The 27,358-nt window shown below is 42.6% G+C and overlaps 1 protein-coding gene across 1 annotated transcript in view; it reads right to left on the bottom strand.

Moving 5' to 3' along the window:
* Window positions 1-27,358, bottom strand: part of si:dkey-22o22.2 (neural-cadherin) — a 309,750-nt gene that overhangs the window by 117,663 nt on the left and 164,729 nt on the right. Inside the window, exons 5-6 of the mRNA XM_059994111.1 lie at window positions 17,786-17,897; window positions 956-1,205 (exon numbers count right to left, since the gene is read on the bottom strand). Of these exons, the coding sequence (XP_059850094.1) occupies window positions 956-1,205; window positions 17,786-17,897 (362 nt within the window). The remainder of the gene's footprint in view (window positions 1-955; window positions 1,206-17,785; window positions 17,898-27,358) is intronic.

Genomic DNA, 27,358 nt, shown 5'->3' with positions numbered 1-27,358 from the left:
TGGGCACTACTTTTGAAACATTGAACAAGTCTCATTAGGCTAAACACCGATGTTTTGCGCAGTGGAGACTCGGGATCACTTTAAAGATTCATTTTATGGTCTCATATGAACTTCGTTGTGGGAATGAATGTTCCAACTGATTCACTTGGGAATAGCAACCGTCTGGGTACCCGGCAGTATCTGGGCAAAGCTATTTTTTCCTGGATTGCTTCCAATTTAAATTGCAAACTCTCTGAGACTCCAGCTTCCACAGAATGTCACTCTGGGACACAAAACTCCCCGCCTCCAGAGCCGAGAAAATTGGTTGTAAGCCTGCTCTTTTATTTATAAGACCACAAGACACAGGAGCAGAATTAGGCCATTTGGCCCATTGAGTCTGCTCCGCCATTTCATCATGGCTGACTTAATACCCCTCTCAATTTCATTCTCTTGCCTTCTCCCTGTAACCTATATTACCCTTAGTAATCAAGAGCCTACCAAAATCTGCTTTAAATATACCAATGACTTGACCTCCACGGCTGTCTATGACAATGAATTTCACAGATTCTCAACCCTCTGGCCAAAGAAATACCTCCTCATCTCTGTTCTAAATGGGCGTCTCTCAATTCTGAGTCTGTGCCCTGTCATCCTAGATGCCTCAATCACAGAAAATATCTTCTCCACATCCACTCTATCTAGGCCTTTCAATATTTGATATGTTTCAATGAGATCCCTCCCTCATTCTTCTAAACTCCAGTGAGTACAGGCCCAGAGCCATCAAATACTCCTCATACATTCACCCTTTCATTCCTGGGATCATTTTCATTAAGTTCTTCTCCCTCCCCTCTGCCAACACATCCTTTCTTAGAAATGGGCTCAAAATGGGCTTTAACCAGTGAATTGTAACACTGAGGTACATTTCCCTTCCCACCAGCTTAGATTTTTTTCCCTGCTCCCCAGTCAGAGGTTCACATACATATTCTGTGAAAACACAGGACTTTCATCATTGATGTTGGTTATCCTTATCCTCACTGATGCTGTCCCAGTCCGAGGAGGGAGGCCCTTGTCGACGGCGGTGACAGCAAATTCATACATATGGTTGGGCTGCTCATAGTCCAGTGGTTGCCTTGGGCTGACGAGTCCCTGGGGAGTGACGGCAAATTCAGCAGCCTGGGAGAAATAGGAGATCTCTGCATTGAGCCCCGTGTCACAATCCTGTGCCAACACTGTGTATAAAACAAAACAGCACTTCAGTACAGAACATGGAACAGTAAAGTACAGGAACGGGCCCTCTGGCCTACACTGTGTATAAAACAAAACAGCACTTCAGTACAGAACATGGAACAGTAAAGTACAGGAATGGGCCCTCTGGCCTACACCGGGTGTAAAACAAAACAGCACTTCAGTACAGAACATGGAACAGTAAAGTACAGGAATGGGCTCTCTGGCCTACACTGTGTATAAAACAAAACAGTACTTCAGTACAGAACATGGAACAGTAAAGTACAGGAACGGGCCCTCTGGCCTACACTGTATGTAAAACAAAACAGTACTTCAGTACAGAACATGGAGCAGTAAAGTACAGGAACGGGCCCTCTGGCCTACACCGTGTGTAAAACAAAACAGTACTTCAGTACAGAACATGGAGCAGTAAAGTACAGGAACGGGCCCTCTGGCCTACACCGGGTGTAAAACAAAACAGTACTTCAGTTACAGAACATGGAGCAGTAAAGTACAGGAACGGGCCCTCTGGCCTACACCGTGTGTAAAACAAAACAGTACTTCAGTACAGAACATGGAGCAGTAAAGTACAGGAACGGGCCCTCTGGCCTACACCGGGTGTAAAACAAAACAGTACTTCAGTTACAGAACATGGAACAGTAAAGTACAGGAACGGGCCCTCTGGTCCACAATGTTGTACCAGTCCACTTTGATTAATCATCAAATGGCCAACTAAACTAATCACTTCTGTTTACACTATGTCCATATCCCTCCATTTTCCTCACATTCCTGTCTATTTCATCTTGTAATTTATTTTTTTATTGAAGTTCATCATCAAACATTTCCATAAGATGCATTTCAGACACTGTGCATATATATCATATGTTCGTATTTGTCACAAATGTCCACATAATATTTATCTGAGGTTCATGTGCCTGTCTAAACGTCTCTTTAAAGTACCCAATGTATCTGCCTCCACCACCAGCCCAAGCTGCGCATTCCAGGCATCAACCAGTCTCCGTGTAAAAAACCCTACCTCTCACATCTCTCGAAATGATCCCCTCGCCTTAAATACATGCCCCCTGGTATTAGACATTTCAAACCTTTGTCTGCCTTCGGTTTAATTTTTGATAACTTTTGTTTTTATACATTACTGCAAAATTGCAGTGAAGCATTTACACATCGTGGAAAGTGTTAAAAGTAAAATGGCTGCCAACTTAACATGCTTGGTTAGTTTTTATTTATTTTCCTCTACAATCTAAATGTTGTTTGGCTGGACATTGCTCCACAATTCTGCCCAAATATTGGGGATGGTGTAAGATCTAATATAGGAACAGAATTAGGCTATTTAGCCTATTGAGCCCGCTCCACCATTCCATCACATCTCATTTATTATCCCTCTCAACCCCATTCTCCTGCCTTCTCCCCGTAACCTTTGACACCCTGACTAATCAGCAATCAATCAACCTTCACTTTAAATCTACCTAATGGCCTCTACAGTCATCTGTGGCAATAAATTTCAGAGATTTACCACCTCTGCCTAAAGAAATTCCCTCATCTCTGTTCTAAAAGGATGTACTTGTATTCTGAGGCCCTCTGGTCCTAGACTCCATAAGACCATAAGAAATGAGAGCAGAATTAGGCCATTTGGCCCATCAAGTCCGGTCCGCCATTCAAACATGGGTGATCCTCCTCAACCCCAGATCCCAGCCTTCTCCCCTTTGATGCCATGTCCAATCAAGAACCTATCAATCTCTGCCTTAAATATACCCAACAACCTGGCCTCCATAGCTGCATGTGACAAAAAATTCCACAAACTCACTCCATTCCTGTTTTGAAAGGGTGACCCTCTATCCTAAGGCTGTGCCCTCTTGTTCTAGACTCTCCCACCATGGGAAACTTCTTTTCCACATCCACTCTCTCTCAGCCTCTCAACATTCGAAAGGTTTCAATGAGATCCCCCCCTCATCCTTCTGAATTCCAGTGAATATAAACCCAGACCTATCAAACGTTCCTTCTTATTCTTGGAATCCTTTTATTCCTGGAATTATCCTTGGAAACCTCCTCTGGACCCTCTCCAATGCCAGCACATCTTTCCTAAGATGAGGGGCCCAAAACTGTTCACAATACTCAAGGTGAGGCCTCACCAGTGCCTTATAAAGCCTCAGCATCACATCCTTGCTCTTGTATTCGAGACCTCTTGAAATGAATGCTAACATTGCATTTGCCTTCCTCACCACTGACTCAACCTGCAAGTTAACCTTCAGGTTGTTCTGCACAAGGACTCCCGAAACACTTTGCATCTCAGAATTTTGGATTTTCTCCATTTGGAAAATAGTCCGCACATTTATTTCTACTACCAGAGTGTATGACCAGGCATTTTCCAACATTGTATTTCATTTGCCACTTTCTTGCCTATTCACCTAATTTGTCCAAGTTCTTCTGCAGCCTACCTGTTTCATCAACACTACCTGCCCCTCCACCAATCTTCATATTATTGGCAAACTTGGCAACAAAGCCATCTATTCCATCATGTAAATCATTTATATACAGCAAAAAGAAGTGGTCCCAACACCACCCCTGCGGAACACCACTAATCACTGGCAGCCAACCAGAAAAGGATTCTTTTATTCCCACTCGCTGCCTCCCATCAATCAGCCAATACTCTAATCATGTTAGTAACTTTCTTGTAATACCGTGGGCTCTTAACTCGGTAAGCAGCTTCATGTGTGGCACCTTGTCAAAGGCCTTCTGAAAGTCCAAATATACAACATCCACTGCATCCTCTTTATCTATCCTACTTGTAATCTCCTCAAAGAATTCCAACAGGTTCATCAGGCAGGATTTTCACTAAATGAAACTATGCTAGCTTTGTACTATCTTGTCCTGTGTCACCAAGTACTCCATCACCTCAACCTTAACAATTGACTCCAACATCTTCCCAACCACTGAGGTCAGGCTGAATGGTCTACAATTTCCTTTCTGCTACCTTCCTCCTTTCTTAAAGAGTGGAGTAACATTTGCAATTTTCCAGTCCTCTGACACCATTCCAGAGTCCAATGATTTTTGGAAGATCATTTCTAATGCCACCACAATCTCTAACGCTACCTCCTTCAGAACCCTAGGGTGCAGTTCCAGGTGACTTATGTACCTTTAGGTCTTTCAGCTTTTTGAGCACCTTCTCTCTTGTAACAGTAACCGTACTCACTTTTCTCCCTTCACACATTACAACATCAGGCACACTGCTAGTGTCTTCCACAGTGAAGACTGATGCAAAGTACCCATTTAGCTCATCAGCCAACTCTTTGTCCCCCATTATTATTTCTCCAGCTTCATTTTATAGCGGTCCTATATCCACTTCATTTCTCTTTTATTTTTAACATACTTCAAAAAACTTTTACTATCACATTGATATTATTTGCTAGCTTACTTTAATATTTCATCTTTTCCCTTCTAATGACTTTTTAGTTGCTCTCTGTAGGTTTTTAAAAACTTCCCAATCCTCTATCTTCCCACTAATTTTTCCTTTGGTATTTGCACTTACTTTTGCTTTTACAATAGCTTTGACTTCCTTTGTCAGCCACGGTTGTCCTATTTTACCATGAGTATTTCTTCATTTTTGGAATACACATGTCCTGCACCTTCCTCATTTTTCCCAGAAACCCACACGCTATTGCTGCTCTGCTGACATCTCTGCCAGCAGCTCCTTCCAATTTACTTTGACCAACTCCTCTCTCATCCCACTGTAATTTCCCTTACTCCACTGAATACTGCTACATCAGACTTTACTTTCTCCCTGTCAAATTTCAAGTTAAACACAATCATATTGTGATCACTGGTTCCTAAGGTTTCTTTTACCTTAAGCTCCCTAATCGCCTCTGGTTCATTACATAACACACAATCCAGTATAGCTGATCCCCTAGTAGGCTCAACGACAAACTGCTCTAAAAGTCATTCCTTAGGCAATCAACAAACTCACTCTCTTGTGATCCATTACCAACCTGATATTCCCAATCGACCTGCATGTTAAAATCTCCCACGACGACCATAACATTGCCCTTTTGACACTCCTTTTCTATTTCCTGTTGTAATCTGTGGTCCACCTCCCATCCACTGTTGGGAGACCTGTATATAACTGCCATCAGGGTCCTTTTACCCTTGCAGTTTCTTAACTCAACCCACAAGGATTCAACATCTGATCCTATGCCACATCTTTCTACTGATTTGATGCCATTCTTTACCAGTACAGACACGCCTCACTCTCTGCCTACCTTCCTATCCCTCCAATATAATGTGTAATCTTGGACATTCAGCTCCCAACTACAACCATCCTTCAGCCACAATTCAGTGATGGCCACAACATCACACCTGACATTCTGTAATATTGCAACAAGATCATCAACATTATTTCTTATACTCCGCACATTTAGATACAACACCTTGAATACTGCATTTGCTATCCTTTCTGATTCTGCATCCCTAATGTTTTGCTACTCACCTTGTTGGCTGCAACTAAGTTCGATCACCTGCCTGCTCTTCCTGACAATCTGACTGCACGTTATCTTTACTTTTTTACCATCTGTCCTATCCCGAGTCCCTTCACTTCAGTTCCCATTCCCCTGTCAAATTAGTTTAAATCCTCCCCAACAACTCTAATAAACCTGCCTGCAAGAATATTGGCCCCCCTCGGGTTCAGGTGCAACCCGTCACTTTTGAACAGGTCATACCTCCCCCAGAAGAGATCCCAATTATCCAAGAACCTGAAGCCCTGCCCCCTGCACCAGCTTCTCAGCCACACATTTATCTGCCAAATCATCCTGTTTCTACCCTCACTGGCATGTGGCACAGGCAGCAAACCAGAAATTACTATCCACGAGGTCCTGCTCCTCAGCTTTCTACCTAGCTCTCTAAATTCTCTTTGCAGGACCTCGTTGCTTTTCCTTCCTATGTCATTGGTACCAACATCTGGCTGCTCTCCCTCCCTCTCCAAAATGCTGTGGACGTAATAGGAAATGTCTTCTCTACAACCACTCTATCTAGGCCTTTCAATATTTGTTTGGTTTCATTGAGATCCCCTAACCCCTCATTCTTCTAAACTCCAGCAAGAACAGGTCCCTGACAATTTGCCCCTTTCACCTCCTTTGAAACGACCCTCTCTCGCCTTAATTGCAGGCCCTCTGATATTAGACATTTCAACGTTGGGAAAAATGATGTTCCCCATCTCCTCTATCCATGCTTCTCACAATCTTATAAATCTCTATCAGATCTCCCCTAAGATTCCGCCACTCCAGGGAAAACAACACAAGTTTGTCCAATCTCTCATGCCCTCTAATCCAGGAAGGTATGAAGGAAAGCACCAGCCACTGCACATATACCATAGAATGTAGAGCAGGCCCTTTGCTCCACAGTGTTCAACCTACTCCAAGATCAATCAAATCCTTCCCTCCCACATAGGCCTATCACCCATGGGCCTATCTAAGAGTCTCTTAACTGTCCCTAATGTATCTGCCTCTATCACCACCCTGGCAGGGCACTCCACACACCCACCACTCTCTGGGTGAAGAACTCACCCTTGACATCTCCACTATATTTTTCTCCTTAAAATTATGCCGTCTCAGATTCAGGATCATTTATGTATCATAAGTAAATTGAAACATACGATGACACGTGTCGTTTCCATTAACAACCAACACAACCCAAGGGGCAGCCCGCAAGTTTTGCCACACACTCCAACAGCAACGTAGCATACTCACAATGTTTAACAGAGGCAACAGCAATGGAAAAAAAATAAACCCCTTTCTCTACCACCCACCCCTCCCCATCCACTCGGGGAGGGAGGCCTCCAACCTCAGGATGGGCTAACTCTGCTCCTATATTCCATGGTCTTAAGTGCTCCTGATGCATCTGCCTCTATCACCACTCATGGCAGGCTGTTCCACATAGCCATCTCTCTCTGTGAAAAAATTACCTTTGATATTAACATTTACACTTCCCTACAAACGCCTTAAAATTATCCCCCTGGTATTAGCCATTTCCACCCTGAGAAAAAGTATCTGATTGTCCTTTCTACCTATACCTCTTGTCATCTTGTACACCTCTATCAGGTCACCTCTCATCCTCCTTTTCACCAAAGGGAAAAGCCCCAGCTTATTCAAAATGTCCTCATAAGCCATGCTCTCTATTCCAACAGCCCATTCTGGTAAATCTCTGCACCCTCTCTGAAGTTTCCACATCCTTCCTACAGTTGGGTGACTTGAATGGAACACAATACTCCAAGTGTGGTCTAACCAGGGTTTAATAGAGCTGCAAAATTACCTCCCCCCACCTTCATACCCTGACTCCTCAGCATTTTTTTCCAGGTCAGATAAGGGTCTCGGTCTGAAGTGTCGACTGTTTACTTTTTTCCATAGATTCTCCTTGGCCTTCTGAGCTTCTCCAGCATTTTGTGTGTGTTACAACATCGTGGCTCTTGAACTCTGTCCCGCAACTAATGAAGGCCAACACTCCATATATGCCTTGTCAGCCACCCTATCAACTCATGTGGCAAGTTTGAGAACGTGGACCCCAAGATCCCTTACAAGGATAATTTAGAAGTGAATTTAGCATACTATATTGATTATCACAACACCATTTGCTAGCATAAAACAAACACAATACTGAGCTTCTTAACATTTATATCTAGGGTGCCTAAGACTTTTGCACAGTCCTGTATTTGTAAACGTGGAGCGAAGAGCGAATTTGTTAATCTGGCAAGAGCAAAGGATGTTGGGAATGGTGAGGGTGAAGCGCTGCGGGAGGAGTGTGGGACAGGTAGCAGAGAAGGAGTGCCAGGCACAGGACGTGGCATGTATGCAGACACACCCAGCCCTGAGACACCGGGCAAGGTCATTTGATCCTAAACAATTGGTTTACAGGTCAATACAGAATGTCTTTCGGCGCTTCCTGTTCCCTCCCCTCTCCCTTCCTCTTTTCCCAACCGTGATTCCCCTCTCCCTGCCTCCTTCCCACTCTCAGTCCACAATAGAGACCCATATCAGAATCAGGTTTATCATCACTCACATATGTCATGAAATATGTTGTTTTTCTGTGAGAGCAGTATAGTGCAGTATATGAAATTACTACAGTACTGTGCAAAAGTCCTGGGCATCCTAGCTACGTACACAGTATGTGTCTAAGGCTTTGGTACAGCACTGTAAACTTTGCGAAGAACATACACTTAACAACAACTAACTGGGGCACCATGGTAACATATCAGTCAGTGAGACCCTTTTACAGCTCGGGGCATCAGAGTTTGGAGTTTAGAGTTAAATTCCAACATCCTTTGTAAACAATACGTGTGTTCTTCCCGTGACAGCGTGGGTTTCCATTCACAACACAAAGACATAACGGATAGTGGACTGTAAATTGTCTTGTGATTAGGTTACTGGGAGATGTGGATCATTGGGTTCTTCACACTGTATCTGTAAATAAATAGAGACATGGAACATGGTTCATCAGGAAGGGCCACTGGGGATAGAGGCCTATGGTAGAGAGGAGTTGGCTAAAGGGATCAGGGGGTATGGAGAGAAAGCAGGTACAGGGTTCTGAGTTGGATGATCAGCCATGATCATACTGAATGGGGGTGCAGGCTCGAAGGGCTGTATGGCCTACTCCTGCACCTATTTTCTATGTTTAGGCTACCTTTGGAGAACTGTATAAAGTTTTCATTGCAACACTGTAAGAAGGATGTGGAGGCTTTGGTGAGGCGAGTGCCTGAAAGCTCACCAAGATACATTGAGTGGATGAATATTGAAGAGGGCCCATAGGAGGCTCAGAAGAATTATCCTGGGGATGAAAGGGTTAACACATGGGAAGTGCTTAATGGCTCTGGGCCTGTACTCACTGAAGTTTAGAAGGATGGTGGTGGGGGTGGAGGCAATCTCATTGAAACTTACCAAATATTGAAAGGCCTAGATAGAGTGGATGCAACGAGTATGTTTCCTATGATGGGTGAGTCTGGAACCAGAGAACACAGCCTCGGAATAGAGGGAGGCCATTCAGAACAGTGGAGAGGCAGAATTTCTCAAGCCTGAGAGTGGTGAATCTGTGGAATTCATTGCTACAGGTGGCCGTGGTGGCCACGTCACTGGGTACGTTTAAATGGAGGTTGATAAGTTCTTGATGGGCAGCATGTCAAGGCACGAGGAGAAGTTGAGTTGAGAGGGATAATATATCAGACATGGTTGAATGGCAGAGCAGACCCATTGGGCTGAATGGCCTAATTCTGCTCATAGTCTTATGGAATTTACTGCCAGAGGAAGTGGTATATGTGCATATTTAAAAATATCTGCAATATTTAAATAAAAACATTTGGGCAGGTTCGTATACAGGAAAGGTTTAGAAAGACGTGGGTAAAATGCAGGCAATTGTGGGATGAGGAAAATTCCTATAACTGTTAAAATTAGAAATTATAATAACACCAACTTTGACCGCCAACCTCTGACAAAAATGCCATTCAGTCTATTTTAATTGCCAGCACTAACACTTCTTGCCTCTTAATATTATAAGAAAGTCGAAGCATATTTTGTACATATATTTTTAACGTAGGTAGACTGTGGACCTGTGCCCACTGGGATTGTAAACTGAGATTCCTCAAACTCGTTCAGCATAATGAGCCAAAAGGGAAGGATGTTCCTCCTGTTACATGTTGAATTTATTCAACAGTGCACTCTGCTTCAGTACCTGCCTTTGGCGAAGATTGATTAACTCATCTTCATTCGCCCAACTGCATCAAAGCCTCTGTTGTTTAACGACATGATGAGAAGGAGAAGCCAAAGGGCCTGGTAAATCACCAGAAGGCTGCTCTTCGTGAATTATTTTTCCGTTGTCACAAGATCACAAGACAAAGCAGCAGAAGTAGGCCATTTGGCCCATCGAGTCTGCTCTGCCACTCCACCATGAGCTAAACTATTCACCCGTCTAGTTCCAATTTCCGGCTTTTTTCCCATATCCCTTGATACCCTGACTAATCAGATACCTGTCAATCTCCTCCTTTAAAAACCTTCAATGAGTGGGCCTCCACGGCTGTATGTGGCGGTGTATGTTCAGTAGCCATTTTATTAGGTACACCTGTACACTTGCTCGTTAATGCAAATATCTAATCAGCCAATCATCAGCAACCTAATGCATGAAAGTATGGAGACATGGTTAAGATGGTCAGGTCTTGTTTGGACCAAAAATCTTAAAGAGAAAGACGTGTGATTCAAGTGACTTTGACCATGGAATGATTGTTGGTGCCAGATGAGTATCTCAGAAACTGCTGATCTCCTGGCAATTTTCACACACAACTGTCTCGAGAGTTTACAGAGAAAGGTGTGAAAATCAAAAAAAAAATGCAGTGAGAAGTGGTTCTGTGGCCAAAAATGAGTAGCCAGACTTGTTCAAAATGACAGGAGGGCAACAGCAACTCAAATAACCACGTGGTACAACAGTGGTGTGCAGAATAGCATCTCTGGATGCACAGCACATCGAACTTTGACGTGAATGTGTACAGCAGCAGAAAGCCACAAACATACACTCTTTGGCCACATTATTAGGTACAGGACAAAACTTATAGAGTGGCCACAGAGTGTATATAAAAACACTCCTTGTCATTGGATGAAAGAACATAGAACATTGCAGCGCAATACATGTACAATGTTGTGTTGACCATTTAAGATCAATCTAACATCATAGCCCTCCATTTTCCTTTGATTCCTTTGCCTACGTAAGGGTCTCCTGAATGTCTCCATATGTAGGTGGATTGGGAAAACCAGGCTGGTGCTCAATCCCAAGAGAGGGAACTTTAAGAATGTCTACAAGATGGCTTTTTAGAGCAGCTTGTGTTTGAGTCCACCAGAGGAAAGGCAATTTTGAACCAGATGTTGTGTTTAAGGAGGTTTGTTTAAGGAGCTTAAGGTAAAGGAACCCTTAGGAAACAATGGTCATAATATGATAGAATTCACCGTGCAGTTTGAGAAGGAGAAGCTAAAGTCAGTGTTACCGTGGAGTAAAGGGAATTACAGAGGTATGAGAGAAGAGCTGGCCAAAGCTGACTGGAAGAGGACTCTAGCGGGGATGATGGCAGAACAGCATTGCCTAGTGTTCCGGGGGAAATTCGGAAGGCTCAGGATAAATACATCCCAAAAACGATGAAGCATTCTAAAGGGAGGATGAGGCAACCAAGGCTGACAAAGAACGTCAAAGATAGTATACAAGCAAAAGACAGGCCATATAATAAAGCAAAAATTAGTGGAAAGTTAGAGTATTAGGAATCTTTTAAAAACCAACAGGAAGCAACTAAAGAAGCCATAAAAAAGATTAAATATAAAGGTAAGCTAGCCAACGATATAAAAGAGGATACAAGAAGTTTTTCAGATATATAAAGAGTAAAGGAGAAGTAAGAGTGGATATTCAGCCACTGGAAATGACACTGGAGAGGTAGTAAAGGGGGATAAATATACGGCAGATGAACTAGCTTCCACTAAGGAAATTCAAGAGTGTGAAGAGGCAGAAGAGAGAGCGGCTGCAATTACTCAGGTGAAGGTGCTCGGGAAGCTGAAAGGTCTGAAGGTAGGTAAGTCACCTAAGCCAGATGAGAGGGATTGTCGAGGCATTAGTAATGATCATTCAAGAATCCCTAGATTCTGGAATGGTTCTGGAGGACCGGAAAACTGCATAAACAAAGAGGGAGGTAGAAGAAAGGAAACTATAGGCCAGTTAGCCTGACTTCAGTGGTTGGAAAAATGTTGGAGTCCATTATTAATGATGTTTCAGGGTACATGGAACATAGAAATCTACAGAAGATTACAGGCTCTTCAGCCTACAGTGTTTTGCCGACCATGTAACCTACCCTAGAAACTGCCTAGAATTTCCCTATCTTATATCCCTCTATTTTTCTAAGCTCCATCTAAGAGTCTCATAAAAGACCCTATTGTATCTGCCTCTACCACCATCGCTGACAGTGTATTTCACACACCCACCACTCTCTGTGTGAAAAACTTAACCCCTCTGTACATACTTCCAAGCACCTAAAAATTATGCCCCCTCATGTTAGCCATTTCAAGCCCTGGGGTAAAGCCTCTGACTATCCACACAATCAATGCCTCTCATCATCTTGTACACCTCTATCAGGTCACTAGGTGAACTAGATCTGCACTAGGTGTCTGGGCTGATTTTGTTTGTTTACAGTCAATCAAAAAAAAACATGGCAGTGTACACTGGATGAATTCCTCCATTGATACCTGGAACTAACACACAGTTTTATAGCATTGATAGTGTTCTAATTTATTCTGTATTTCATTTAAGTACATAATTTGTTACTCAGTTAAACTTTTTTATACCCTTTTCAATATTTCCATGAAACTTTGACTAATTAGAGCAGCTGCTGACTTGAGCTAAAATGCACTGGTCCCGATGTGTCCCAATTAACCAGAATCCAAAATGCACTGGTCCCGATGTGTCCCAATTAACCAGAATCCAAAATGCACTGGTCCCGATGTGTCCCAATTAACCAGAATCCAAAATGCACTGGTCCCGATGTGTCCCAATTAACCAGAATCCAAAATGCATTGGTCCCGATGTGTCCCAATTAACCAGAATCCAAAATGCACTGGTCCCGATGTGTCCCAATTAACCAGAATCCAAAATGCACTGGTCCTGATGTGTCCCAATTAACCAGAATCCAAAATGTTTTCAATTCAACAGATTTCACTGTGCATCTGCTTGAGATAAACACCATTATCAGCATGGTGCTGGCAACAAACGTACTGTTTAACAGTAGAAATTAATTCACTTTAAAATGAAATCTGATGTCCCTTCAGCTGAACTGACACACTATTTGGAAGTTTCAAATTATAAGGAAAACATTTCAGCAAATTTGAAATGCCACCTCATTAAAAAAGTTAGCTGATGTCAGAACTTCACTTTAAATTGAACAATTTAATATTTTTTCTTTGACATGGGTAATCCTTCATTAAGCATTCCTTTTAATGGTGTAATAAGGTTTAATTAAATGTACTTTTCCAAGATTGCCTTCTCTATAAACTCAAATCTCATTTATTTGGACATGAATGAAGCACAGCCAATTGAGGCAACGTTGACATTTCTAGTTCAAAGTGCCCTGAAAATAATCAAAGGAGGATCTTCCATCATTAAAGCAACTGCTGGCTTTGTCACCGTTGTAAGAAAACTCACTTCACTTCGCCTTTGACAGATTGGCATCAATAAAAGGCAAAATCTTTGGTCTTTGTTGATGAATATGAAAGCCTTAAATCTTACAAACAAATAACTTTCAGCCCTTGCAGATGTGTCAACATTCAAATCACAGCAGCTAGAACAGAGCCTGAATAAGGAACCCAGACGAGATTTTAACAAGAGGTCGTTCCACATACATCTCTGGGATCCCTCTCTAATCAAATCGCTGCACCCACCAGACTCCCATTATAACCAGATCCACAATTTGCCAGAATATCTTAAACAGGATCTGAATATGTTCACTTTACAATCAAAGTTCAAGGTAAATTTGTTATTAAAGTACATCTACGTCATCATATACAACCCTGAGATTCATTTTCTTGTTGGCATACTTAATAAATCTATAGAATAGTAACCATACCAGAATAAATGAAAGACCAGCCAACTAGGGCAAAGACAACAAACTGTGTAAACAACAATAATAGAGTCATAGAAAATTACAGCCACAGAAACAGGCCCTTCAGCCCATCTAGTCCACACTGAAACTGCACCCGGACCATAGCCCTCCATACCCCTACCATCCATGTACCTATCCAAAATTCTCTTATGTGTTGAAATTGAGCTCACATGCATCACTTGTGCTGTAGTTCATTCCACACTCTCACAACTGTCTGAGCGAAGAGGTTTCCCCTAAAGTTCCCCTTAAATTTTTCACCTTTCACTCTTAATCCATGATCTCTAATGGTAGTCCCAGCCAACATTTGTAAATAAATAAAGAATAAATATCAAGAACATGAGATGAAGAGTCCTTGAAAGTGAGTCCATAGGTTGTGGGAACAGTTCAGTGATGGGGCAAACACGAGGAAACCTGCAGATGCCGGAAATTCAAGCAACACACACAAAATGCTGGTGGAACACAGCAGGCCAGGCAGCATCGATAGGAGAAGCACTGTTGATGTTTCGGGCCGAGACCCTTCGTCAGGACTAACTGAAAGGAAAGATAGTTAGAGATTTGAAAGTAGTGGGGGGAGGGGGAAATGCAAAATGATAGGAGAAGACCGGAAGGGGTGGGGTGGAGCTGAGAGCTGGAAAGGTGATTGGCAAAAGGGATACAGAGCTAAAGAAGGGAAAGGATCATGGGACAGGAGGCCTAGGGAGAAAAAAAGGGGAGGGGAGCATCAGAGGGAGATGGAGAACAGGCAGAGTGATGGGCAGAAAGAGAGAAAAAAAAGGAGGGGGGGAGAAAACTAAATATATCAGGGATGGGGTAAGAAGAGGAGGAGGGGCATTAACAGAAGTTAATGTTCATGCCAGCAGGTTGGAGGCTACCCAGCCGGTATATAAGGTGTTGTTCCTCCAACCTGAGTGTGGCTTCATCTTGACAGTAGAGGAGGCCATGGATAGACATATCAGAATGGGAATGGGACGTGGAATTAAAATGTGTGGCCACTGGGAGATCCTGCTTTCACTGGCGGACAGAGTGTGTTGGGGCAAGTGAGGATGAGTGAAGTTATCCCTTCTGGTTCAAGAGCCTGATGAATGAGGAGTAGTAACCGATCTTGAACTTACACTAATGTGTCAAATGTAAACATCTGAAACATTCATTTTAATCTAATTTTTGAGGAAATATGGTCTGCCTCAGGAATTGCTGCTGCAGTTCTACACTGCAGTCATTGAGTCTGTCCTGTGCACCTCCATCACTGTGTGGTTTGGAGCCGCCACCAAGCAGGATAGAACCAGACTACAGCGCACAGTGAGGACTGCCGAGCGCATCATTGGAGCCTCCCTGCCCTCTATTGTGGACCTGTACTCTTCCAGAGGGCGGGGAACATCATAAAGGACTCCTTCCATCCTGCGCACGGACTGTTTGAACTGCTTCCGTCTGGTAGGCGCTTCAGATCCCTCCAGACTAAGACTAATAGGCACTGGAGAAGTTTTTTCCCTACTGCGGTCACTTTGCTGAACAGTTAACTGCCGGTTAACTGTCGGCTAACTATTACTTGGATTGCACTACTTGTATGTATAATCTATATTTTCATTTATATTTATCATTGTTATTGTTATGAGCAGAGAGACAACATCTGCCGGAAGTAAGTTCCTTGTATGTGCACAGGTACTTGGCGATTAAAGTCTGATTCTGATTCTGATTCTGATTTTATTTAGATATTCAGCATGGAACACGCTGTTCCATCCCAACAAGCTGGCACATATTTACCCACCTATTTAACTCTAGCCTAATCACAGGTTCCTTAAGGTTGCCATAGCTACAGGAGGTAGTGGGGATAAGTTCATATTAAATGCTCCCAATGGCATGCACCTCAAACAGCCTCTGACAATCAAGTCCAGTTCCTGACCTTCATGTGTGGCTTGGCTACTAAGCCCAGTGGAACCGTTTCTACTGACAGGAGAAGGGACAAAGGTGGGTTATTGATGCCTTAAACCCAGTCATTTCAGGCAGATGGGACTCATCAGCCATGGTTGGCAGCTCATCTGAGAGAAGGAAAACTCTGCTCTCAGACCTCTGCTGCCTTGTGGCTACACCCACTGATGGGGAAGGCCTCGGGAGCGAGCCGAAAGCAGTCCTACACTGAGTTCAATGCTGATTGGCAACTCGTACAAAGCTGCTGCTACCAGACTGCGTCGGTCTCTGGCTTCCTTTGGGTTCATCAGATGCGTGAAGAGGGAGAGCCTGCTACACGGGCATCAGCTTCCTCTCCATATTGTACTTGCATATCATGTAGACAGCAACATCCATGACCGACCTCAGCCAAGGACAATTTACATTGACTAATTAACCTACTCACTTTGGACTGTGGGAAGGAACTGAGCATCAGGGGAAACTTACTCAGTTGGGGGAGAACATACAAACTTCTTACAGAGGATGCTAAAGTTGGACTCCGAGCTCAGATGCCCTGAGATGTAATACCGCCATGCCATCATGGTGCCATACACAGAGGCCGTGCAGTTTGATGACTTAGTTCCAGAAAATGGTATTTAATTAAAATGTAACCGGTCATACAATTCTGAAGTAATTGAATATCATGCCCCATAGCATATTTATAAATACTTTCATTTCAAGAATAACTTCTGTTTCAATCACCACTTATAACATATTAACAGTTCTACAGTTTGAGCATAAGACCAGTAAACATAGGAGTGGAATTAGGCCATTTGGCCCATTGAGTCTGTTCCGTCATTTGATCGTGGCTGATTTATTATCCCTCTCAACCCAATTCTCTTGCCTCCTCCCTGTAACCTTTGACAGCATTACTAATCAAGAACCTATCGACCTCCACTTTAAATACATTCAACAACTTGGTCTCAGTAGATGCCTGTTGCAATGAATTCTACAGATTCACCATCCTCTGGCTAAAGAAATTCTTCCTCATCTCTGCCTAAGAATGACTATTTATGGTCAAGTTTGGCATTTGTCTTCCCTCAATTACCACTCATCTTTTTACTCTCCTTTCTAGAAAATAATACACTATAAAACTTCTGTAATGTATATACAAAAAAACACTTGCTGGCCTTCTTACACTAGTTGCAGTTGAGTTCTGGCGGGCATTATTCCACAGTATAAATCCCAGATGAAGTTATTTCTCTCTCGCTCTAAACTGTTGATCAGTCAAAAAGAGATAAAAAGTAATAATTTGGAAGTACCAAGCTGGAACCTGCTCCACATTGTCTAGAAAGAGTGAGAGAAGCATGGCTCTACCCTAACCTGATCTGTAGGGCAGTTTAAAACCTTAACACACGGTAGCAGAGTTTCTTCAGACCATGAGACCGGAAGACATAGGAACAGGATTAGACTATTCGGCCCATCGGTCTGCTCCACCATTGCATCATGACTGATTTATTTCTCTCTCGCTGGCATTTTCCCATTCTCTCCATAATCAAAACCCTATCAAATTCTGCTTTAAATATACCCAAAGACGTGGCCTCCACAGCCGACTGTAGCAATGAATTCCGCAGACTCACCACCCTCTGGCCACAGAAGTTCCTCCTCATCTCTATCCTAATGGACGTCCCTCTATTCTGAAGCTGTGTCTTCTGGTTCTAGACTCTCCCACTATAGGAAACTTTCTCTCCACATCCACTCCATCTAGCCCTTTCAATATTCAATCGGTTTCAATGAGATCCCCCCTCATTCTTCTAAACTCCTGCGAGTACAGGCCCAGAGCCGTAAAACACTCTTCATATGTTAACCCTGGGAACAGTCTCGTGAATCTCCTCTGGACCATCTCCAATGTCAGCACATCTTTTCTTGGATAAGGGGCCCAAGGCTGCTCTCAATACTCCAAGTGCAGTCTGACCAATGCCTTATAACAACTCATCTTTATGTCCTGGCTGTTTTAAGAAACGTACGTACAACCTTGCAGCAAAGAGGTTCCAATGGGAATGTTCTCGGGAATGTTATCACAGCTGTAGATAGAATGCAGGAACTCCGGTGTGCAGTCGTTTTCATCAGTGATGTGGATTACCACCTGGAAAAAAGATCAGTCAACAGTGGAAATCAGAAGCTAAGCAGGGCAACATGGAATTTGTTTGACCTGTTTGATTTATTTAATTAGAGGTACAGTGTGGAACAGGCCCTTCTTGGCCAATGAGAAGCACCACCCCCAAACCCACCTATTTAGTTTCTTCATTCATCATGTATGACATGGGCTTTCCATGATCACGATCGTTCTTGGATAATTTTACTACAGAAATGGTTTGCCATTGCCTTCTTCTGGTCAGTGTCTTTACAAGACAGATGACCTCAGCCATTATCAATACTCTTCAGAGATTGTCTGCCTGGTGTCAGTGGTCACATAACCAGGACTTGTGATCTGCACTGGCTGCTCATTCAACCAGCCACCACCTGCTCCCGTGGCTTCATGTGACCCTGATCGGGGGCTAAGCAGGTACTACACCTTGCCCAATGGTGACCTGGAGGCTAGTGGAGGGAAGGAGCACCTTACACCTCCTTTGGAAGAGATGTATCTCCACCTGTTTAACACTAGCTTAACTGCAGCACAGCTGGCGGTCCTCCTACCCTGTTGAGATAGGAACATGCCTGTCTTAACACACGAAGGCAAGTGAGCCCCAGTGAAGTGGGCAGATGAAATCAACAGTGATATCCAACGGCCAGGAAGGTGGTCCTGTAACGTTTCGTACAGGGCGAAGGACATGACAAGGCACGGAAAAAGTCACAGTCATCCACTGTAAACAAGGGAGACCCCAGTTTATGATGACTACTCGTATCACTGGAGATTGAGAGACAGGAGCTGCCCCAGTGCAATGGCTTTTCCTCTTCAAAAACTCTCCTGCTCGGGTATTGGATACAACGGACAACAGTTAATCGCAGGACAATTTACCATGACCAATTAACCAACTAGCAGTACGTCTTTGGCCTTTGGGAGGAAACGGCTGTGGTTTACGAAGACACCTTACAGGTTGCCCTGGAAGTGAACTCCAACCTGCAACGGCCCAAGCTGGATCAGAGTCTCACAAACCTCTAACGTGGCCGAGTACAGTTTGTTCTGACAAGGTGATTTTGACCTGAAACATTGCTTTTTCCCCATAGAGGGCATTGAGCATTCACAGATGTTCTTCTGCACACCACTGTGTCATTATCTGAGTTACTGTCACCTCTGTGTTAACTTGGCCATTCTCCTCTCATTAACAAGGTGTTTTCACCCACAGAAATGGATGTTATTTTGTTTTCCACCATCCTCTGTAAACTCCAGACACTATATTGTGTGAAAATCCCAGAAAATCAGCAGCTTCTGAGATACTCAAACCACCCTGCCTGGCACCAACAATCATCGGTCCATGGTCAAAATCACTTAGATCACATTTTTTCCCCATTCTGATACTTGGTCTGAACAGATTTTTGTGCACCACATTTTCTGAGGAAACAGAATGCGTAATGGGAGAGAGAGTTTAAAAAGGCAGTTTGCACATTTTTCATGCCACAGTTCCCATGGAGACTTTGCATTGCATCGAGGGAGAGAGAGATTAAAAGAGCAAATGGGGGCAGTTGGCAAATTTAGTGTGCCCAGTTCCCAAGGAGACACTCAATTGTGGATAATTAGGCACTTGGCAAGGTCCAATAAAACAAAACAAGAGAAAATCTGCAGATGCTGGAAATCCAAGCAACACACACAAGATGTTGGAGGAACTCAGCAGATCGGGCAGCATCTTTGGAAAAGAGTAAACAGTCGACACCTTGGCCTGAAGCAATAACTGTTTACTCTTTTCCATAGATGCTGTCTGGCCTGCTGAGTTCCTCCAGCATTACGCGTGTGTTGTTCCAATAAAAAGAAGTTAGATTTAAGCAGAGCAGCTATTGTGGGAACAGCCATCTGTGTGAGTGGGCCAATGTTAAAGTGGGGATTAGAGAATCTGGCTCATCGAGGCTTTGCTGAAGAGTGATGGAAGCTGTAGATATTTTTTTGTTGCTTGTTCTTTCTTTTATTCTTTCTTATTGCCCGTTTAGAGCACTGAGGATGCCAGGCTGTATAGCGGAAAGCTCCTCTTGCGAATGTGGGAAGGCAGGGAGACCGCCAGAGTCCCTTAAAACTACACCCGTAAGAAGCATATTCAGCCATAGCTTCTAACACTCCGAGTTAAGGAATTTGAGCTCTGATGAACTCTGGCGTTCTGAGGCATTCAAGTCTGGCGACCCAGGGCTGTACCAGAAAACCAGGTATGATTTGCGGAGGGCTATTTCAAGGGTGAAGAGACAATTTCGAATGAGGTTGGAGGTGACATCAGATGTACGACAACTCTGGCAGGATTTGGGAGACATGACTTCCTACAAAGTGAAACCCAATAGCATTAATGGCAGCGATGCTTCACTACCAGATGAACTCAACACCTTCTATGCCCACTTTGAAAGGGAGAATGTAACTATAGCTGTGAAGATCCCTGCTGCACCCTGTGATTTTTGTCTCGGAGGCTGATGTTAGGCTGTCTTTAAAGAGAGTGAACCCTCGCAAGGTGTAAGGTCCAGATGGAGTACCTGGTAAGGCTCTGAAATCCTGTGCCAACCAACTAGCGGGAGTATTCAAGGACATTTTCAACCTCTCACTGCTATGGGCAGAAGTTCCCATTTGCTTCAAAAAGGTAACAATTATACCAGTGCCAAAGAAGAACAATATGACCTGCTTTAATGACTATCACCCGGTAGCACTCACATCGACAGTGATGAACTGCTTTGAGAGGTTGGTCACGACTAGACTGAACTCCTGCCTCAGGAGGGAATTGGGCCCCCTGCAACTTGCCTATCACCACAATAGGTCGATGGCAGATGCAATCTCAATGGCTCTCCACACGGCTTTAGACCACCTGGACAACACAAATACCTACGTCAGGATGCTGTTGATCGACTATAGCTCAGCATTCAACATCATCATTCCCACAATCCTGATTGAGAAATTACAGAACCTGGGCTTCTGTACCTCCCTCTGCAATTGGATTCTCAACTTCCTAACCCGAAGACCACAGTCTGTGTGGATTGTTGATAACATCTCCTCCTCGCTGACAATCAACACTGGCACACCTCGGGGGTGTGTGCTTAGCCCACTGCTCTACTCTCTCTATACCCATGACTGTGTGGCTAGGCTTAGCTCAAATACCATCTATAAATTTGCTGACGATATAACATTGTTGGTAGAATCTCAGGTGGTGACAAGAGGGCGTACAGTAGTGAGATATGCCCTCTTGTGGAGTGGTGCTGCAGCAACAACCTGGTACTCAATGTCAGTAAGATGAAAGGGCTGATTGTGGACTTCAGGAAGGGTAAGATGAAGGAACACATACCAATCCTCATGGAGGGATCAGAAGTGGAGAGAGTGAGCAGCTTCAAGTTCCTGGGTGTCAAGATCTCTGAGGACCTAACCTGGTCCCAGCATATCGATGCCATTATAAAGAAGGCAGGACAGTGGCTATACTTCATTAGGAGTTTGAAGAGATTTGGTATGTCACCAAAAACACTCAAAACCTTCTAGATGTACCATGGAGAGCATTCTGACAGGCTGCATCACTGTCTGGTATGGAGGGGCTACTGCACAGGACCGAAAGAAGCTGCAGAGAGTTGTAAATTTAGTCAGCTCCATCTTGGATACTAGCCTACAAAGTAACCAGTACATCTTCAAGGAGTGGTGTCTGAGAAAGGCAGTGTCCGCTATTAAGGACCTCCAGCACCCAGGGCATGCCCTTTTCTCACTGTTACCATCAGGGAGGAGGTACAAAAGCCTGAAGGCACACACTCAGCGATTCAGGAATAGCTTCTTCCCTTCTGCCATCCGATTCCTAAATGGACATTGAACCTGTTGACACTACCTCACTTTTTAAAATATATTATTTCTGTTTTGCACTATTTTTAATCTATTCAATATACATATACAGCAATTTATCTATTTATTTATTTTTTTTTACTTCTTCTATATAATGTATTGCATTGAACTGCTGCTGCTAAGTTACAAATTTCACGACACGCTGGTGATAATAAACCTGATTCTGGTTCTGGTTCATTTAGGACCTCTCTGCTCTTGAACTCAATCCCCCTGTTAATGAAGCCTAGCAACCCATAGGTAGTTAAGAAGGCTGATGGGTTGCTAGGCTTCATTAACAGGGGGATTGAGTTCAAGAGTAGAGAGGTCATGTTGCAACTCTACAAATCTCTGCTGAGACCACACTTGTGTTGTGTTCAATTCTGGTCACCTCATTATAGGAAGGATGTGGAAGCTATGGAGAGGGTGCAGAGGAGATTTACCAGGATGTTGCCTGGTTTGGAGAACAAGTCATATGAAGCAAAGTTAGCAGAGCTGGGACTTTTCTCTTTGGAGCGTAGAAGAATGAGAGGGGACTTGATAGAGGTCTACAAGATTATGAGAGGCATAGATAGGGTGGATAGTCAGTACCCGTTTCCCAGGGCACCAATAGCAAACACCAGAGGGCATATGTACAAAATTAAGGGAGGGGAGTTTAGGGGAGACATCAGAGGTTAGTTTTTTACACAGAGGGTTGTGAGTGCCTGGAATGACTTGCCAGGGATGGTGGTGGAGGCTAAAACATCAGGGGTATTTAAGAACCACTTGGACAGCCACGTGGATGAAAGAAAATTGGAGGGTTGTGGGGTAGTGTGGGCTTAGTACTTTTATTTAAGGATTATATGGGTCAGCACAACATGGGAGGGCTGAAGGGCCTGTACTGTGCTGTAGTGTTCTGTGGTTCTATGGTAAACAAGCAATCTTGAATCTTGAATCTTGAAATGCTGTAGGAACTCAGCGAGTCAGGCAATGCTCAGCCATGACAGTCTGGATAACTCGTCTCATAAGGCTTTATGGGTAGAACAGAGGAATACGTATAAGATGATGAGAGATGTGTAAAATGATGAGGGGTATTGATCATGTGGATCCCAGGGCTGAAATGGCTAACACGAGGGAGCGTAGTTTTAAGGTGCTTAGGAGCAGGTACCGAGGGGATGTCAGGGGTAAGTTTTTCACACAGAGAGTGGTGAGTACATGGAATGCACTGCCGGCAGCGGTGGTGGAGGCGGATACAATAGGGTCTTTTAAGAGCCTCTTAGATAGGTACATGGAGATTAGAAAAGTAGAAGGCTATGTGCAAGGGAAATTCTACCCAGTCTCATGGTCGGCCTGATATTGTGGGCCAAAGGGCCTGTAATGTGCTGTAGATTTCTATGTTCTAATACGAAAGGTATTGGGATACCTTTATTATTGGGATTACATTACATTCTCACATTGTAGAATCCCACATTATTGGGATTACATTACATTCTCACATTGTAGAATCCCACATTATTGGGATTACATTACAGAGTACATAACAATCCATGGGATTTAGAGGAACAAATTTGTGAAGTGACCACAGACTGTTGCAAGAAACATAAAACTGTGCTAGCAGGTGATTTTAACTTTCTACATATTGACTTGGACTCCTATACTGTAAAAGAGCTGACATGGAAAAGTGTTTTTCAAATGTGTTCAGGGAACTTTCCTTCATCAGTATGTAGAGGTCCCAATGAGACAGCGTGATGCCTGATCTCCTATCAGGTAATGTGACAGAATTTTGTGTATGGGAACACTTTGCATCTAGTGATCCCAACGCCATTAGTTTCTAAGTAATTATGGAAAAAGATTGGTCTGGTCCTTGGGTAGAGATTCTAAATTGGAGAAAAACCAATATTGATGGTATCAGAAAGATCTGGAAAGTTTAGATTGGGACAAGATGTAAAGGTGTACTTGATAGATAGGAGGCCAACAAAAGTGGAATGTTGAGAATACCAAGCTTGTATGTGCCTGTCAGAACAAAAGGTAATGATAACAAGTGAAGGCGACATTGGTTTTTGAGAGATATTGAGGTCCTGGTTAAGTAAGAGAAAGAGGTGCATGGTAGGTGTTGGCAGGTAGAAACAAATGAGGAGTTTGTGGAATATAAAAAATGCAAGGGAGCACTTAAGAAGGAACTCAGGAGGGCCAAAAGAAGGCATAAGGTTGGTCTAGCAGACAAGGTGAAGGAGAATCCTAGGGGTTTCTAGAGATATGTTAGGAGCAGAGGGGTAACAGGGGCAAAAAGTTAAAAAACCTAAAGGTACATAATCACCTGGACCAGATGAAATGCACTCTAGGGTTCTGAAAGAGGTAGTATTAGAGATTATGGAGGCATTAGAAATAATCTTTCAGAAACCATTGGACTCTGGCACAGTGCCAGAGGACTGGAAAATTGCAAATGTTACTCCACTCTTTAAAAAAAGGAGGAAGGTAGCAGAAAGGAAACTATAGACCTCAGTGGTTGGGAAAATGTTAGACTCAATTGTGGTGATGGGGTAATTGGCGATGAGGTGATGGGGCAATCGGTGATGCAGGACAAGATAGTACAAAGTCAGCATGGTTTCCTTCAGGGAAAATCCTGCCTGACAAACCTGTTGGAATTCTTTGTGGAGATTACAAGTAGGATCGATAAAGGGGATGCAGTGGATGTTGTATATTTGGATTTTCAGAAGGCCTTTGACAAGGTGCCACACATGAGGCTGCTTACCAAGTTAAGAGCCCATGGCATTACAGGAAAGTTACTAACATGGTTAGAGTATTGGCTGATTGGTAGGAGGCAGCGAGTGGGAATAAAAGAATCCTTTTCTGGTTGGCTGCCAGTGACTAGTGGTGTTCCGCAGGGGTTGGTGTGGGACCGCTTCTTTTCATGCTGTATATAAATGATTTCAATGATGGAATAGATGGCTTTGTTGCCAAGTTTGCAGATGATACGAAGATTGGTGGAGGGACAAGTAGTGTTGAGGAAACAGATAGGATGCAGAAGGACTTAAACAGATTAGGAGAATGGGCAAGAAAGTGGCAAATGAAACACAATGTTGGAAAATGCACGGTCATGCGCTTTGGTAGTAGAATTAAATGTGCGGACTATTTTCTAAATGGATAGAAAATCCAGGAATCTGAGATGCAGAGGGACTTGGGAGTCCTTGTGCAGAACACCCTGAAGGTTAACTTACAGGTTGAGTCAGTGGTGAGGAAGGCAAGTGCCAGGTTATCATTCATTTCAAGATGTCTTCTTTAGACAAAGGGTGGTGAATTTGTGGAATTTGTTGCCACATGCAGCTGTGGAAGCCAGGTCGTTGGGTGTATTTAAGGCAGAGATTGATAGATTCTTGATTGGACATGGCATCAAAGGGGAGAGGGCCGGGAACTGGGGTTGAGGAGGAGATTAAAAGAAAGTATCAGCCATGATTGAATGGTGGAGCAAGCTCAATGGGCCAGATGGTCTAATTCTGCTCCTATGTCTTATGTCTTATGATTAAGGATAGTTAACATGGCTTTGTATGTGGCAAATCTTATAACCAATCTTATAGAGATCTTACTTTCGAGGAAATTACCAGGAAAGTTGAGAAAGTGAGGCAGTCGATATTGTCTATATGGACTTTAGCAAGGCCTTTGACAAGGTCACGCATGTGAAGTTGGTCATGTAGTTCATGACTTGGCACCCAGGCCATGCTCTTTTCTTGCTATTGCCATCAGGTAGAAGGTACAAGTGCCTCAGAACTCTCACCACCTTTGCCAAACCTGAGATTTTACTATTGGGCAGTTAATACACGATATTTAATATTTTGGACTCAAGAATCGACTATAGCAGCTTGCCCACAATGGGTAAATTTGGAATGTAAATCTGTACAAGACTTTTCATTGTTTTCAATTTTAGGATTTTCACTTCCTTTTTCTTTATCTAAATTGAATAAACAAATAACTAATCCTATAGTTAAACATACATTGCGAATATGGTTTCAATTTCGTAAAGTTTTTGGCTTGAATAAGTTTATCTTATCAAGCCCTATAATATCTAACTTTCTTTTTCAGCCCTCTTTTATGGATCAAGCCTTTGTTTTATGGAAAACAAAAGGTATAATATGTTTTTGTGATCTATGTTTAGGTAATAGTTTTATGTTCTTTGAACAGCTATCTAATAAATACAATTTACCTAAAACTCATTTTTTTAGATATTTGCAAGTTAGAAATTTCTTGAATAATAAGTCAGTCTTTTCCGAAATTATGTCCATCGGACATTACGGAAAAAAATTTAGCTCTGAATCCTTGTCAGAAGGGTTTAGTAGCCACCATTTATAATATAATCATGAAAATACAGCCAGAAGTATCAGAAAAAATTAAGAAGGAATGGGAAAAAGAACTTCATTGTCTTATACCCACTGAGCAGTGGAGAAAATTTTACAATCAGTCAATTCTTCTTCTATTTGTGCTAAACATGCTCTAATACAATTTAAGTTTGTACATAGAGCTCATATGTCTAAGGATAAACTTGCTCGATTTTATTCTCATGTTAATCCAACCTGTGACAGATGTCATTCTGAAGTTGCTTCATTGACCCACATGTTTTGGTCTTGCCCTTGTTTGCAAAATTACAGGAAAGATATTTTCAGTATTATTTCAACAGTTCTGAATATCAATTTCCAACCGCATCCTATTACTGCAATTTTTGGTTTACCAATGGTGGATAATAGTCGTTTATCCCCCCTCAGCTCAACGGATGATTGCATTTGTTACATTAATGGCTAGAAGATCTATTCTATTGAATTGGAAATAAATTAATCCTCCAACTATACTTCAGTGGTTTTCTCAAACTATCTCTCATTTGAGCTTAGAAAAAATTAGACGTGTTGTCTTTGATCCTTCAGTTAAATTTGAAGAAACTTGGAAACCATTTATTCAACATTTTCATGAGTTAAACTGTCTTTTCCTAAACCTCACTTTTATTATCCTTAATTATTTGGATGGAGGTACGGAGTTATTGGCACTACTGTATATATTTGACATAATGCAATAGCCCATGTTGGTTAGTTTTTTTCTCTTTTTTTGTTTTTTTTTAACTTCTTTTGTTCGTAATTACTATGAGTTTGGGAGGTTATTACATATGGATTATCATCTATTTGAATGTTTATTTAATCTATTAACTATGTACTCTCAAACTCTCTGTATTCATGTTTCATTTATGTTTGTTTAAAAATTAATAAAAAGATTTAAAAAGAAAAGAAAGGACTTGCACCACCAGGTTCAAGAACAGTTATTATCCCTTAATCATCAGGCTCTTGAACAAAAGGGGATAACTACACTCACTTTCCCATGCATTGAGATGTTCCACAACCAATGATCTCACTTTAAGGATTCGTTATCTCATTATCTCAATTCCTCACTATTTATATTTGCATTAACACAGTTGTCTTCTGCACCTTATTTTATCTGTCATTGACCCTGTAATGGTTACTGTTCCATAGATTTGCTGAGTATGCCTGCAGGAAAATGAATCTCAGGGTTGTATATGGTGACATAAATGTACTTTAATAGTAAAATATATCAGATCTGAAGTAACAATTATTTCATTTTCCTTACTCTTATGTACAGGAATTACATTAAAC

The sequence above is a fragment of the Hypanus sabinus genome, chromosome 1 (genome assembly GCF_030144855.1).
Source record: "Hypanus sabinus isolate sHypSab1 chromosome 1, sHypSab1.hap1, whole genome shotgun sequence".
NCBI classification, from domain to species: Eukaryota; Metazoa; Chordata; class Chondrichthyes; order Myliobatiformes; family Dasyatidae; genus Hypanus; species Hypanus sabinus.
This window is presented reverse-complemented; position numbering and strand designations above follow the sequence as displayed.